The 16,257-nt window shown below is 42.3% G+C and overlaps 1 protein-coding gene and 1 non-coding gene across 2 annotated transcripts in view; both read right to left on the bottom strand.

Annotated features, from left to right (window-relative positions):
- Window positions 1-1,694: 1,694 nt before the first annotated feature.
- On the bottom strand, window positions 1,695-1,767 carry TRNAK-UUU (transfer RNA lysine (anticodon UUU)). Its single transcript has one exon. It is a non-coding gene; the product is annotated as a tRNA-Lys (tRNA).
- Window positions 1,768-9,674: 7,907 nt separating this feature from the next.
- Window positions 9,675-16,257, bottom strand: part of ABHD3 (abhydrolase domain containing 3, phospholipase) — a 72,329-nt gene continuing 65,746 nt past the window's right edge. Inside the window, exon 9 of the mRNA XM_049770098.1 lies at window positions 9,675-10,501. Coding sequence (XP_049626055.1) covers window positions 10,323-10,501 — 179 coding nt within the window. The 3' untranslated portion in view covers window positions 9,675-10,322. The remainder of the gene's footprint in view (window positions 10,502-16,257) is intronic.

The following is a 16,257-nucleotide window of genomic DNA, read 5'->3' as shown; positions in this document are numbered from 1 at the left end:
TGCAGAATTATAGAAAGCACAAGACTAATAAGCTTTTCTTGCCTCCTGTCCTCAACTAAATACAATGGATGTTTTAAGGTTTCATATATGATATTTCGTTTTTAAGCAGTTAAACAAAATTTTACTGTTCTGTCAGTATATTTGATAATGTTTATTTCTGAAAAAGCTTTCAAGTTAGTTTTTTTTTATTTACTTTTAGTTCTGGGGCCACAACTGGTGGTACTCAGAGCTTACTCCTGGTGGAGATGGGGATCTCTACAAAGCAAGGGTCCTATGCTTTATACTATCTCTAGGCCTAGAAAAGTCTTTGTTAACATGATAGAAGTCCATCTTTGGTGCTTTTCTAGAGGCTTCGGTTAAAGTAGCAACAGAAAAATCTTATGTTGGTTTTTTTGTTGTTTTGGTTTGGTTTGGTTTTTGGGTGACCCCCAGCAGTGCTCAGGGGTTACTCCTGGCTCTACGCTCAGAAATCACTCCTGGCAGGTTCAGGGGACCATATGGGATGCCAGGATTCGAACCACAGTCCTTCTGCATGCAAGGCAAACACTGCTGTGCTATCTCTCCGGCTCCCTTATGTCGGTTTTTAATTTTTGGATCATGCCTGACAGTACTTGGTGGCTAAATCCTGGTTCTGTTCTTGGGTCAACCTTATGATGCTCAGGGGACTGAAATGCTGGGGATTGAGAACCATGGTCACCAGGTTGCAAGTGTTGTATACAGTGGGTATGGTGCTTTCCTTGCAAGTGTTTGACCTGGGCTCAATTCCTAACATCTGATATGGTCCCTTGAGCCTGCCAGTGGTAATAACTGAATGTAGACTGAGGAGTTAGTCCTCAGTTGGATGTGTCTCCAAAATAAAGGTCTTACACTATCTTTTCTCTAAATGGGAAAATCCTTGGGGATTACTAAAATGTGTCTTTTTTTTGTTTGTTTGTTTTATTGTGAAGAAAGCAAGGTAGGTCTTTTTTTGGGCCACACCTGAGGCCATGCAAGGATAATTCTACTTTTGGCTCTGCACTCAGAAATCACTCCATGCAGGCTTGAGGAACCTTATATGCCAAGGATCAAACATGGTGGACCATGTTCAAGGCTAGTGTCCTCCTTGCTTTGCTATTGCTCTGTCTCTGCAAGGTAGTTTTTATAGAATGAAACTTGCTTAGAAAGATGGGAGGGATAATGTGAGACAAGAGAAAGGAACTATGAAAGAGAACATAGACTTCTCCAAAATATAAATAAGCAAATGAAGAAGCGAGCAATATGCATGTTTGAGACAACACAAGCTTGAAGAGTAAGCCAAAATATGTTGGCTTTTTTTTTGGGGGGGGGGGCATACCTGGTGATTCTTAGGGGTTACTCCTGGCTATGCACTCAGAAATTGCTCCTTGCTTGGGGGACCATATGGGACACTGGGGGATCGAACCGTAGTCCGTCCTAGGCTAGACGCCTTACCTCTGGTGCCACTGCTCCATTTTGCTTCAAGAGGTGCTTACAGACTTTTTTTTTTTTGTGTGTGTGTGGTTTTTGGGTCACACCCGGCAGTGCTCAGGGGCTATTTCTGGTTCCACGCTCAGAAATTGCTCCTGGCAGACACGGGGGACCATATGGGACACTGGGATTCGAACTTATGACCTCCTGCATGAAAGGCAAACATCTTACCTCCATGCTATCTCTCCGGCCCAGAAAGAGTTTGCATGAGCCTGAACAGGGGCTTGAACCCTGGTCCCTCAGATTAAAAGTCTGATACTCTACCGACTGAGCTATCCAGGCCCATACAGACCATTTTAAACAAAACCACCAGCAAAGAATGCCTAAAAAGTGGCTCCAAGTAGACAAAAGTTCATGGTATCAGAGCTGAAAGTAGGCAGACTGTTGCTTTGTTCAACCTTAGCAGGGAACAGCATGTGACCAGAATTTTCTCTGTATGTCCATTAATGACTGCAGAACCTTGAATGTTGATTTTGGAATTAAAAATAATTTATTGGAGGAGGGAAAAAAATAATTTATTAAAGGGCCAAGAGATAACACACCGGTAGAGCATTTGCCTTGCACGCAGGCAATTCAGGCTGGATGGTGGTTCAACTCCCAGCATCCATATGGCCCACATGCCTGCCAGGAGTGATTTCTCATAGAGCCAGGAGTAGACCTGAGCACCACTGAGTGTGACCCGAAAATCAAAGAAGAAATTAAGTAGGCAGGGCCAGAGAGATAGCACGGAGGCAGCGTGTTTGCCTTGCATGCAGAAGGACCATTGTTCGAGTCCCAGTATCCCATATGGTCCCCTGAGCCTGCCAGGAGCGATTTCTGAGGTAGAGCCAGGAGTAACCCCTGAGCGCTGCTGGGTGTGATCCAAAAAACAAGTGAGTAAAGAGGCTTAGGTATATTTAACATATTTTAGTAAGATTATTATATTTGGAGTTTATAAGGAATGTTTTGGGGCTGGAGCAACAACAGTGGTAGAGCGTTTGCCTTGCATGTGGGCCGACCTGTGACCAACCTGGGTTTGACCCCCTTTATCCCATATGGTCCCCTGAGGCTGCCAGGAATAATCCCTGAGACTGCTGGTTGTTGCCCAGTCCCCGATTCAAGGAATGTTTCCTATTTAAATTCTGCTTTTATATAAGACTAATTTTGTTTTTTGTTTTTTTTTTTTTTGGGGGGGGGGGAAGGGGCTTTGGATCACACCTGGCCGTACTGGCTCTATGCTCAGAAATTGCTCCTGGCAGGCTCAGGGGACCTTATGGGATGCCGGGATTTGAACCACTGACCTTCTGCATGCAAAGCAAACGCCTTACCTCCATGCCATCTCTCCGGCCCCCTAGCAGTCAGTTCTAATAGTGCTTGGGGAACCATATGAGGTACTGGGAGTTGAAGCCAGGTAGGTGGACATCCTACCCACCATATTATTGCTCCATCCTCAACTTGATTCTATTTTTGGCCATAGCTGGCAGGGAGTGGTAGCCCTTCAACAGATGAATGGCTAAAGAAACTGTGGTACATATATACAATGGAATATTATGCAGCCATCAGGAGAGATGATGTCATGAAATTTTCCTATACATGGATGGACATATTGACAAATATTGGGATATCATTGTGTTTAATCTGTTTGTCATAATCTGAAAGCCACCCAGGAGCTCGTTTTATTCCTTTACTCCCTCACTCCCACCTCCTATTACCCCACATTTAACCATATTTTTGTACTGATGATTTTTGTTTTGGCCAAGGTGGATTATATATCTTTCACAGTAATTTTTTGGGTGGAGTCTGAAGCTTCAGCAGGCAACAGGTGGACGGCATGGCTCCAGGCTGTAGGCTTTTTGGCCAAGCTAAGGGGAAGACACAGCCTTGGCTGCCCCCCACAGCCTTCTCTCTCCTTCCTCCCCGTCCCCAGGGTTAATACTGGAGACCTGCTCAGGGTCCCAGCAAGTAGGTTCCAGCAAGGAGCAATTTAAAGAAGACCCCAGGCTTCCTCATTCTGTAAGGGGCTGGGAGGGGACTGTTGAACTTCTGACTTCCAGCAATTAGGAAGCAAACGCCTCTCTGGGAGTGGAAGCTTCAGCAGGCAACACAGGGAGGATATGGCTCCATGTTTTCTTTGCTTGCTCAAATCACAGTTGTCTCGAAAACAACACCCTCTCTCTTGACTATTTCTAAAACATAAAAGGGACACGTGTATCTCCTTTGTATATCTCAGATGTATTCCCTTAACATCTATAATTCTTTTCGAACATCCTCATATAGTGACAATTTTGCCCACTGGTTTTGTTATTTGATTGTTTGATTTTCTCCCTTTGAGATCTGTTTTATAAGTAATACTGGTAGAAGAGTATCTCTGTATAGATTTCATGTTTGAACCAAGTTACGGGGAATGTTGGACTTCATTCGTCGGCCCCTAGATGCACCAACAATATCTTGTGGCATTGCTTCTCTTTTGCATAGGCACATTAAAATGGGAAAATAATACATATGCAAACAAGTTCTTATCTAATAGAGATGGGAACACAAATTTGGTAATGCAATTAGGCCTTATACCCTGAACATTGGCATAATGATTTGGCTTAGGCCTCAGAAGAATGGGCACCACCCAAACACACCTGAACAATGGATACCATCTATGGAAACAACCACAATTGCCTATAACATTACCAGGATCCAAGCCTCTACCAGGGAAGACCTACCATTGTTTTGGCATTGACTTACTCCAAAGAGTGCTCTCAACACCCAGAAGACTCAGCAACAGCCTGCTTGCAGGGTAGATCGCTCTGTATCTAATGGTGTGCTGAAACTAGAGGATGCTCCACATCAGCCTGACTTGGATGAAAGAAATGCACAGAATCCAGAATCTTTAAATATAGGAACCTGATACCAACAACAGCTAAAATGTGAAAAAGTTTCACTGGGACCACAGAGAATGACTTGGGTTGGACAGACTGGTATGCATGGGGCCCAGAGTCAGTCTTATACACTTATCCTTAAAGGAAAAAAATACAATTTACTGAACTTAAAATAAATAACTAGTAGAATGCCGTCTCGAATACAGGCAGGGGATGTGAAGGGGGATGTTCTGTTTGTGACTGTAACCCAACTATGATCATGTTACTTAAATAAAATATATTTTTAAAAAAAAGTTTAAAAAGAAAAGGAGAAACAGTTCATTTATATGTAGATTTATAAGCTAGACCTCTTTTTTCTTTTTTCTTTCCTTTTTTGGTTTTTGAGCCACACCCATTGACGCTCAGGGGTTACTCCTGGCTATGAATTCAGAAATTGCTCCTGGCTTGGGGTCCATGTGGGACGCCCAGGGAATAGAACCGAGGTCCGTCCTATGTCAGCTGTGTGCAAGGCAAATGCCCTACTACTGCGCCACCATTCCAGCCCTATTGGTGTGGTGTTAATAGTAGTAATAAGTTACAATATTGGAGGTAAAAGGGGCAATACGAACATTTAGGTTCTATGAGTTAGTGTCTTTGGAAACCAATGAAACCTGCTGCTGCTCCGTGTTGTTAATCAGATCTTCATTGGTATGCTTTTGAACTAATTCCTGTTTTTTTTTTTTTGGGGGGGGGGTTTGAGTCACACCTGGCAGCGCTCAGGGGTTACTCCTGGCTCTACACTCAGAAATCACTCTTGGCAGGCTCGGGGGACCATATGGGATGACGGGTTTTGAACCACCATCCTTTTGCATGCAAGGCATGCCTTACCTCATGCTATCTCTCCAGCCCATAATTCCCGATATTTTACTTTCTATACCAAATTTTCTCTAGATCACCTATACAGAAACAGTTTATGTTTATATTCTTTTTTTTTTTTTTTTTTGTGGTTTTTGGGTCACACCCGGCAGTGCTCAGGGGTTACTCCTGGCTTCACGCTCAGAAATTGCTCCTGGCAGGCACGGGGGACCATATGGGACGCCGGGATTCGAACCGATGACCTTCTGCATGAAAGGCAAACGCCTTACCTCCATGCTATCTCTCCGGCCCTATGTTTATATTCTAAATGTGACTCATACCTTTTGTCAACAGCTTTTACTATTTGTATTCTTGCTTCAGCCAGACAGAAAACTGGATTTTCATATAAGTGTATAGTTGGCATTGATTAAAACAGAGGACAAAGCCTTTTTTGTTTATTTGCCACACTTAGTGGTGCTCTGGGCATATTCCTGTTTCTTTGCTCAGGCATTACTCCTAGAGTGCTCAGGGTATTCCAAGTCAATCTATTGGTTGTTTTTTGTTTTTTGTTTTTTTTTTTTTGGTTTTTGGGTCATACCCGGCAGTGCTCAGGGGTTACTCCTGGCTGTCTGCTCAGAAATAGCTCCTGGCAGGCACGGGGGACCATATGGGACACCGGGATTCGAACCAACCACCTTTGGTCCTGGATCGGCTGCTTGCAAGGCAAACGCTGCTGTGCTATCTCTCCGGGCCCCCAAGTCAATCTAAACCTGTGTGCAAGGTAAATGCCCTACCCACTGTACTATCACTCTGGCTCGTGAATATTTTTTCTGTTTAGCGCTGGGCCACTCTTGATTCCTGACTCTGTGCTCCAGGTTCACTCCTCTTGGGATGCAGGTGACTGACAATAAAGGATTCTGGAGAACGAACCTGGATCTGCCTCATACAAGGGCAAGCACCTTTACCACTATACTATCTTGCCCCCTCCTCCCCAACCTTTTCTTGTATAACACTTGGAAGTTTATTTTGAATATAGTTACTTTCAGTATATGTGCTGTGAAATGAGCACAGAATTTGGGGTTATTTTTGATAAATTTTTGGGAGCCACATTGCTGAAGAATGTGAGGAAACTAGTGACATGAGAATAGACATCAGGGAATCCACTGCCAAATGGTAACCCATAGAATGTAGACAATTTAATAGTCCTTTTTTGTTTTGGGGACCACACCTGGCAGCAGAGGAGTGTTTGAGGATTGAACATGTGAAACTATGTCCCTGACCAGACCACGTTCTCCCTCCCTAGTACCTAATTTGAATATATGTTGGTGCTTTATATCTGGCAATGCTCAAGTGCTCAGGATCACTCCTGGTGTGTTTTGAGGGAACCTTATGGGCTGCTGAGGATTGAACCTGGATCAGCCACATGCAAGGCAAGCTCCCTACTTGTTGTGCTATCTTCCTGGCCATTTGAGTATTTTAAAAAGTTTTATTTACCCATCTAAAATGTATAATTCAATAGCTCTTAATTTGTGCATCAATAGCTACACAATTTCAGAGTATTTCAATACCCTCTAGAAGAAACTTAAGTCTTCACCTTCCAGTTTCCGCTCACTTTCCTGTAGTTTTATACCACCACCAATATGCTTTTGAGCAGTCTGCCTGTTCCAGGTACTTCATAGAAATTAAGTCAGCTTTTGGTTCTTCAGAATTGGCTTCATTTGCAGTATATTTAAGGTTCACCCAAGTCAAAGCATGTACATTATTGCTGACTAATATCCTGTGATGTGAATATAGTACATTAATTCACTGGTTGATGGCATTTGGGTTCTTTCCATTTTGGGTTATAGTAAGTAATACTGTGAAAATTCATATCCATGCTTATTTGACATTTCAATTAGTCTTCCTCTATTGCCATAACAACAGGAAACAATAACCATGTTGTTCCAAATTAAAGTAGCACCATTATTTTCTTAAAATGTTGCCTCATTTTACTTTGTTATTGTCATTTGGTTTTTTGGACCACAGCCAGTATAGTGCTGAGAGTTTCTCTCAAATCATTCCTAGCACAGTTCGTATGGAACTCTTTTATGCAAACCTATTCCCCAGCCCTTACACGTTGCTCTACTATCACTCTGGCCCACATAGCCAAAAAAAAAATCCCTGAGCACCACAGTGGCCCCAAAGCAGAACAAACACAAATCTTGGCAAAAGTTTACTTAAGGCTTCATACAAGCATAGCATGTGCTCTATAACTCAGGTTATTAAGCCAAAATCTGATTATAATCTTTATTATATTTTTGATATAATCTTTCATTATAATCACTCTAAGACAACACTTCTACCTGGGAGGCTAGTTTGATAGTACACAGGGAAAAGTTTGCCTGTACAAGACTGACTGAGGTTCAATCCTGGCATCCCATATGCTCCCCTGAGCACCACCAGTAGTATCTCCTGGGCATTGCAGATGTGGTCCCAAATCAACAATAACAACAAAATTCCACCTGCATAAAGTGAGGTGCAGGTTAATGTTTTGTTTTGTTTGGAGGTCACACCCGGCGTTGCTCAGGAGTTAGTCCTGGCTCTGTGCTCAGAAGTTGCTCCTGGCAGGCTCGGGGGGACCCTATGGGATGCCGGGATTCGAACGGGTTTGTCCTGTGTTGGCCACGTGCAAAGCAAATGCCCTACCTCTGTGCTATCGCTTTGGCCCTGCAGGTTAGGTTTTATAATACTACTGGAAGAGCACACCTTGCCAGATCATAAGGTCCTTAAGGAAGGAGGTAAGAAGCCATCCAATATGTTGATGTCTGAAAGACGATTCTAACAAGCATGTGCTTCTGGAAACAACCTCTGTCAGCTCTTATTTCAAATCCTACTGTTGCCTCTTGTTGAGTGGCAGCAGGGTAGTAGATTTTGAACCATGGGAACTGCTAAGCAGCTAAAACCACAATTGTGTGATTTTTACTATAAAAGCTTTTATAATGGCTATTTGAGTACAAAGATGTTACTGAGTTTCCCATGCTAGGGAACCTTTCGGGTTAATTTGATGCATTTGCAAAAATATCAGCCTTTTTCTCCACAACAAGGAAACATTTTAATTCTAAAAGCCAAAATAAAATTTCGGAAGGCACAGAATTCCTAAGACTAGAATTTTAATTTCTTTTGTATGTCGATCTGCGGAGTTTAATGACCATTCAGCCACTCCTTTTTCCTCCAGAAGGAGCCTTCTAAATTGGAGGTTCTGCAATACCAGTAAAAATATAGGCTTCAGTGCAGGGTGAGGAGGGGTTTCCATCAAATTCAGTCACATGCATGTCGGCTTGTCACAGATAAACTCTGCAGATCTGTACCGAGTCAAGTCTGTTCTGTAACTAGGTTTTGAGCCAGTGGCTCTGTGTTGGTTTTCATTGGATATCTTCTCTTACTTGTGCACGATTAAAGCAGTTTGATGTGGGTCACACCTGGCAGAACGTGGGAGCTACTCCAGACTCTTCTGAATGCTCCTTGCAACTATGGAGTGCCAAGGATCCAACTTGGGTCTCTAATATAGACCATGTGCCAGCCCACTGAACTATCTATCCCCTTGAAAATAATGGTAGGGAAGGGCTTGGGACCACCCAACAGTGCTCAAAGGATTGAACAAGGGGTTGCATGCAAGGCAAATGCTTTGATCCCTGTACTATCTCTGGCCTGGAAATTTATGTTGTTATTTTGGGCCACACCTGCAGTGCTCAGGAATTACTCCTGGCTCTACATTCAGAAATCTCTCCTGATGGTGCTTAGGGGACCTTGCATGATGCTGGAGATCAAACCTGGGTCAGCTGCATGCAAGGCAAGCACCTTGGATGCGCTTGGAAAAATAGTACAGCAGGTAAGGCACTTGCCTTGCAAGTACCTGACTAGGGTTTTTTCCCCAGCATCCCAGATGATTCCCAAGCAATGCCAGGAGTAACCCCTGAGCATCTCCAGGTGTGACCCCAAAATTGAAAAAACAAATAAACAAAACACAGAAACAATCTATAAAACTCTGAAATCATCTAGGAAATAATTTTTATCATATATTATTCATTGGGGGGGGATCTGGGTCATACCTGGTGGTGCTTAGGGTTCACTCCTGGTGCTTCTTATAGAACCATATGGAATACTGGGGATTGAACTCAGATCATGCAAGGCAGGCACCCTAACTGCTGTGCTATTGCTCTGATCCCAGAAAATAATTTTTATCTTATTATAATTTAAAAAAAATTTCCTATTTTGTTTTGGGGTCACACGTAGTGGTGATCAGATTTTACCCCTACCTCTGCTTAGTGATCAGTCCTGGCGGTGGTCAAGAGAAAAGCATGTGGTGCCAGGGAGTCTAAGCAGAATCTCAGCTAACATGGCTAAATGCCAGGGAAGTACCTTACTCCCTGTACTATCTCTATGACTCTAGTTTTAATTTTCTAACCAATGAATTCATGAAATTATGACAAATTACTTTCCAGGGACTGATTAAAAAATAAACAGAAAAATTTAAAATGGTAGGTTTAATTTTAATATAATGACAGATATGCACACAATCTATTTTATTTTTAAAAAGCATGTGAACTATAATCATTATAAAACTTAAATCAGCCTTAATTCATGAGTGAAAGAGCAATAGGAGTCTAATATTGTTGCATTTTTCTTCTAAAGTTAGAATACATAAAATATTTAACATACTGTAATTTATCTCATTTCAGTTTCATGTTATCATTACTAGATATAAATATACTTAGGAATGTGCCAACTTAACATACATTCAAATAACCACTCTTAGCATTTATTAAAGTACCATTAAAATAAGTAATCTAAAAAAATACCAGCCTAAATTAAAACCCTGAGGAATTAAAATCTTTTGACACAATAGTTTTGGTTAAGTGCAATTTCATGTTTGTTCTACTTTAAGGTCATACTTGGTAAGGCATAGTAAAAATAAAATCTACACAAATTACAATCTAAATCTATATTTCATTTCTTGCTACAAAGTCGTTTTGTTTCCCAAAAAGTAGTTTTTGCATGTCATTCTGGACTTCTTTACCACCTGCCGGCTTATTTGCTCTCTCGGTAGTAGTTAATATTTGTGCCTTAAGCTGAGTTGCTGCTCTGTGGTGGTTCAGACAAAATGCACTGGAGGGACTACTTGTTAGAGAGTTCATGTCCATGCTCAATTACGGCCTGCATGAACTGCTTGAAGACTCGATCCATGTAAGTGGACTGCCTTGGCCAGAGTCCCTCCAGAAAACCAATATGGCCTCCATAAGAAGTAAGAACCAAAGCAATGTTAGGGTTTTGCTTAGCGGTTTCTATTGGAATAGCTAGGAGAGAAAAAAAAAAAAGGAGTTAAGAGAGGATAGAAGAACAATAAATACAATTAGCATCAGTTTTTATTAAGTATGCCCTTTTTGTTTCCAATCTAATCCAAAATACCATTAAACAAATATTTGTAATTGGCAAAACTAAATAAATTCTGATATAAGCCACCTAACTATAAATGTATGTAGTATATGTATATATGTGTATATGTACATATCTATATGTTCACTTGTATGCATGCACATGTGTGTGGTGTACTTGGTAGTACTTACAGGACCATTCAAGCCAGGGATGGAACTTGAGGCTCTTACATGATGAGTTTATGGAACTGGAGTTGATAGTATAATGGATTCTTGCTTTGTATGCAGTGGACCCAGGTTTGATCTCTGGCCTCCCATACAGTTATCCAAGTCCCACCAGGAGTGACCCCTGAGTACAGAACCAGGAGTAAGCCCTGAGCACCATGGGATGTAGCTCAAAAACCAAAGTTCAAAAAAAGGCCTGAGTTTCAGCTCTTTGCTCTACTCTCTGGCCCAAGTGATAGTGCCTTTGTGCATGTGTCTGCGTGTGCATGCATGTAGTGTGGGGTCAAACCCAGGGCTTCACACATGCAACATGAAGTACTGAGCCAAATACCTGGCTCGACATATATATATATTTTGTTTGTTTGTTTGTTTGTTTTTGGGCCACACCCGGTGACACTCAGGGGTTACTCCTGGCTATGTGCTCAGAAGTCCCTCCTGGCTTGGGGGACCATATGGGACGGTAAGGGATCGAACCGCAGTCCGTCCTAGGCTAGCGCTGGCAAGGCAGAAACCTTACCTCTAGTGCCACCGTGCTGGCCCCTCGACATATATTTTTAAAGGTCCTTCATTAAAAACATTTTTTTTCTTTTTTTTTTCCCCACCCTCCCCCACTTCATTAAAAATGTATATGGGTCAGAGAGATAGCACAGCATTAGAGAGTTTGCCTTGCACGTGTCCAACCCAGGACGGACCTGGGTTCAATTCCCAGCATCCCATATGGTCCCCCCAAGCCTGCCAGGAGCGATTTCTGAGTGCAGAGCCAGGAGTAACATCTGAGCACCAATGGGTGTGGCCCAAACAAAACAAAACAAAAAGTATATATACATATATTACTTTTTGGGTTTGGGGGCCATACCCTATGGTGCTCCTGTTTTTCTCTTGGCTCTGCACTCAGGGATCCTTCCTGTTAGGACTCGGGGCACAATATAAGTGCAAGAGATATATCGAGAGAGAGAAAGAGAGTGAGAGAGAGAGAGAGAGAGAGAGAGAGAGAGAGAGAGAGAGAGAGAGAGACCCCAAGTTGGCAGCATGCAAAGCAAGCATCTTAACCCCTGTATTATTTCTCTGGCTGCTTTATTATATTTTAATATTTTGGGGGGAGGGGCACACTTTGCAGTGCTCAGCTCCTGGTGGGGCTCAGGAGACCATATGGGGTGCCAGGGATCCAACCCAGGTTGACCATAGGCAAGGCAAGTGCCCTGCTTATTGTACTATCTCTCCAGCTCCAATAATAATTTTTCTATAAGCTTTACAAAAATCTATAATGAGTAGAGCTCTATATAGCAATGTACCTCAATTGGGGTCATTTGGCCCTCTGTGAGCACTCAAGATATTCCAAGAGGTCAAGGTGAAAATTGTATAAATGGGGAGTCATGACTCAGGACTATGGGGCCACTGATAGGATAAAGGAGGGGTAGGGACACAGGAAAGTCTGTAAGGGGCTCCGGTCAGAAAGGGTTGAGAACACAGGTCTTATAAGACCAAATTTGATTTAGTGGGCCTGAAAAATAGTACAGTGGTAAGGGGGTTCTTGCCTTGTATGTGGCTGACCCCATGCCATATGTACTCCAGTCCTATATCAGGAGTGGTCCCTGAACATAAAGCCAAGAGTAAGTTCTGAGTAGTGCTGGGTGAATAAAACAAATGTGATTTCTTTTACCTCAGAATGAGACTTTAAACAGTAAAAAATATTTGATTAATGTCTATAGCAGATCACAATCTGTCATCAAGTGTTTGGATTTCAGAATCTGTTCCAACTTGTCTCCGTGATTAAAATAACATGGATGATGCAATAATTACAACTTCACTTACTGGTCAGAGTGTTAGTGGCAATCAACTAATTGAAGGTCAGAGCTCCTTACCCTACACCTTTCTAATCAAGGAAATAAAACTACCACACTGCTGGAGAAGCCCCTTCACAAGCTAGAGTTGCTGCCCACACAAATTGCCCACTGAGCGGTGTTTGCCGGTTGGGTGATAGTTCCCTGTTGGGGTGCCGGAATAATCCTGGTTGGGGTGGCAGTAGCTTTGAGCCTTGGGTGCACCAAGTGACACCAAGGGAGGTGTTTTTGTGTGTGGGTTGTTGGTTTTTTTTTTTTTTTTTGGTTTGTTTCTAGGCCACATCCAGTGGTGCTCAGGGATTACTCCAGTCCTGCACTCAGAAATCATTCGTGGCAGGCTTGGCGGATCATTTGGGATGTCGGGGATCAAGCCTGAGCTGGCCACACACAGGACAAATGCCCTACCCGCTGTGCTATCACTCTGACACCCACCAAGGGAGGTTTTTTTGTTTGTTTCTTCTTTTTGTTTTTGGGCCGAACTTCGCTGTGCTTTAGGTTTTGTGCTTCGGGATCACTCCTGGTCATAAGTAGGTCAGTTGTGTGCAAGGTAAATGCCTTAACCCTTTTATCATATCTGTAGCTCAAGTTTTGTGTGTGTGTGTGTGTGTTGTGAGTGTGTGTTTTGTCACACCTGGTGGTGCTCAGCAAGGCTTACTTCCTCCTGGCTCTGCATTTAGGGATCATTCTTGTGGGAACTGGGGAACCACATGTGGTATCAGGTATTGAACCTAGATTGGCCACGTGCAAGAAAAACACCTTACCAATTGTACTATCTCTTATTTTTCTGAAAAGGGAGTGTTATGTAAGCCAAATACATGGAACACTATGCTCTTAATCAAGGCCCAGAAAGCCAAGTCCTTATTCAAAAGGGATTCTGAATTCATAACCTTAGTAAGCAACACCTAAAAATGAACATCTATCTTGGGAGCGGGTGTGAGATCTGAAGGGGAAGAAGAGAAAAATGGCTGATACTATTTTTGCTTTCCCATCACACATTAAGATGTAGAGTACTCATGTGCCTCTAATGGATTATTAAGAGCTTCAACTTCAGGCTGACTACATGTAGAAATTCTAACACTGAGAGTTGGCAGTCATCAGAACAAAAGGCTGTACCACATGAGTCATGTGTTGGTGTTGGTTTGCTTCTCAGAATACAGACAATTGTCCACTATTTTAAAGCAAAAAGACTATTTCAAGAACTTGGATGAAACAGTAAATAATGAATTTAAACTTATACCAAATAGGTCAGATTGAATGCTGGAAAAACGTCAGTTAGATGGGGCTGGAGAGATAATAGTACATCAGGGAAGGCACTTGCTTTGCAGGAGGCTGACACACTTCATTCCTTGGCACCCCATATGAAGTCCCAAGATACCAGGAGATATCTAAGTGTAGAACCAAGTAAGCCATTTGCACTGCCATGTTTGCCCCATCCCAAAAATTGTTGCCAGTAAGAAAGGTCAGCAAAATAAGATAGATGAAATGTCAGACTTCCTTAGTCCAGTGAACACAAGTTAAACGAATTGCCACGTTATTCATATGATACCACAGTTCAAAGTATCATTTTCTGACCTGTGGTCAGAAGTTCCAACCATTTAAAGTTGCGTGTATTTAGACATGGTGAGCACCATGGCTACTCCCAGATGAGCACTTCACTCAGAATACACATGAGCACCAGTGAGAATGTATCCAAACAACGTAAATCATGCATGTGCAGCCCCAGTCACCGCAGCAACAAAGCAGTGAAGGGAAATGGGCAAGAGGATGTGAACCAAGAGCATTCCTCTTTACTGGACCTTTCCTGATCCACCTCCCTCTTGACCATTACTGTCAGCCCAGGCAGGTAAAAACCATCACATATCTATAGTTAATCATAAACCACACAACAGAATGCCATCCCCATGGAGCCAAAGCAAGTACAGCAGGAATGGCACTTGCCTTGCATGTGGTCAACCCAGGTCCAATCTTTGGCACACCATATGGTCCTCCTGAGCCCTAACAGAAGTTATTCCTGGGCACAGAGTCAGGAATAAGCTTTTAACTCTACTAGCATCAAAACAAAAAAATATTGATTTACAGCATTACATTGATTATATTTGTGGGAACTTTAGAAAATTCCCAAAGTATGTCTAAAATTTTTTATACCAATTTGAAAAAAAAATGTTCCCTACTTTGGGAATTTTCTAAAGCTTCTACAATGAATATGCTTTGTGCTTATAAACAGAATATCTTTTCTGGGGGAAGGGTTTTGGACTATAAATGATATTGCTCAGGGACTATTCTTGGCTATGTGCTCAGAAGTGACTCCTGCCAAACCTTAGGGTATTATATGCAGTGCCAAATGGATGAAAGACCAGTAAATTAAATGTCTTATCTCCCATGCTACCTGAAACTTATTTAGAAATATGTGAGGGGGGGCCAGAGCGATAGCATGGAGGCAGGGTGTTTGCCTTGCATGCAGAGGGACGGTGGTTTGAATCCCGGCATCCCATATGGTCCCCCGAGCCTGCCAGGAGCGATTTCTGAGGGTAGAGCCAGGAGTAAACCCTTAGTGCTGCTGGGTGTGACCCAAAAACAAAAACACAAATAAAAAAAAATATGTGAAGGAAGAGAGAGAGAAAACATGTATTCAAGAAAGAACACATACTTCTCCAGAGTGGAAATAAGCAGAGACATAGAAACAAGCAAGTGAGATACATGGACAAGGAAGAACACAGGTATGAAGAACAAGCCTGGCCTTTAGTTTGTTTTTGGGACACACCTGGCAATGATCAGAGGTTACTCCTGGCTCTGAACTCAGGAATTATTCCTAGCAGTGTCTAAAGGACTGACCATATGGGTGCCGGTGATCTGCTGATTATCTCTCTAGCCTCAAGCCTGGCTTTTTATGTTTGTTACTTGTTTCTCATTTTTCACTAATTTCATATTTCTTGAGTTAGTGAAGAGAGAAAATGAGAATAAGCATAAATTAGAAAAATAGTATGGGGGCATCAAAGACAATTTCATATCAAATATGACTAATTGTCTGAAAGTACTTACATTCATTAACATACAAAAACATCATACTTATAAATGCTTACATTATTTTCTAACTTAAAAGCAAAGAAAAATTCCAGTGTATAATAACCTCATAAAGAAAAACTAAGTGATAATGTATTCTAGAGGCAAAACATTGAAACATAATTTCTACAAAGAATGACATATTCAGTAAGAAAGGAAGGTAATAAAAATAAGAATGGGGGGCCCGGAGAGATAGCACAGCGGTGTTTGCTTTGCAAGCAGCCGATCCAGGACCTAAGGTGGTTGGTTCGAAACCTGGTGTCCCATATGGTCCTCTGTGCCTGCCAGGAGCTATTTCTTTCTTTCTTTTTTTTTTTTTTTTTTGGTTTTTGGGCCACACCTGTTTGATGCTCAGGGGTTACTCCTGGCTATGTGCTCAGAAATCGTCCCTGGCTTGGGGGGAACATATGGGACGCCGGGGGATCGAACCGTGGATCGAACTAGCGCTTGCAAGGCAGACACCATATCTCTAGCACCACCTTCCTGGCCCCTGCCAGGAGCTATTTCTGAGCAGACAGCCAGGATGTGTGGCCCAAAAACCAAAAAATAAAA

This window comes from Suncus etruscus, chromosome 3 (assembly GCF_024139225.1).
Source record: "Suncus etruscus isolate mSunEtr1 chromosome 3, mSunEtr1.pri.cur, whole genome shotgun sequence".
NCBI lineage: Eukaryota > Metazoa > Chordata > Mammalia > Eulipotyphla > Soricidae > Suncus > Suncus etruscus.
This window is presented reverse-complemented; position numbering and strand designations above follow the sequence as displayed.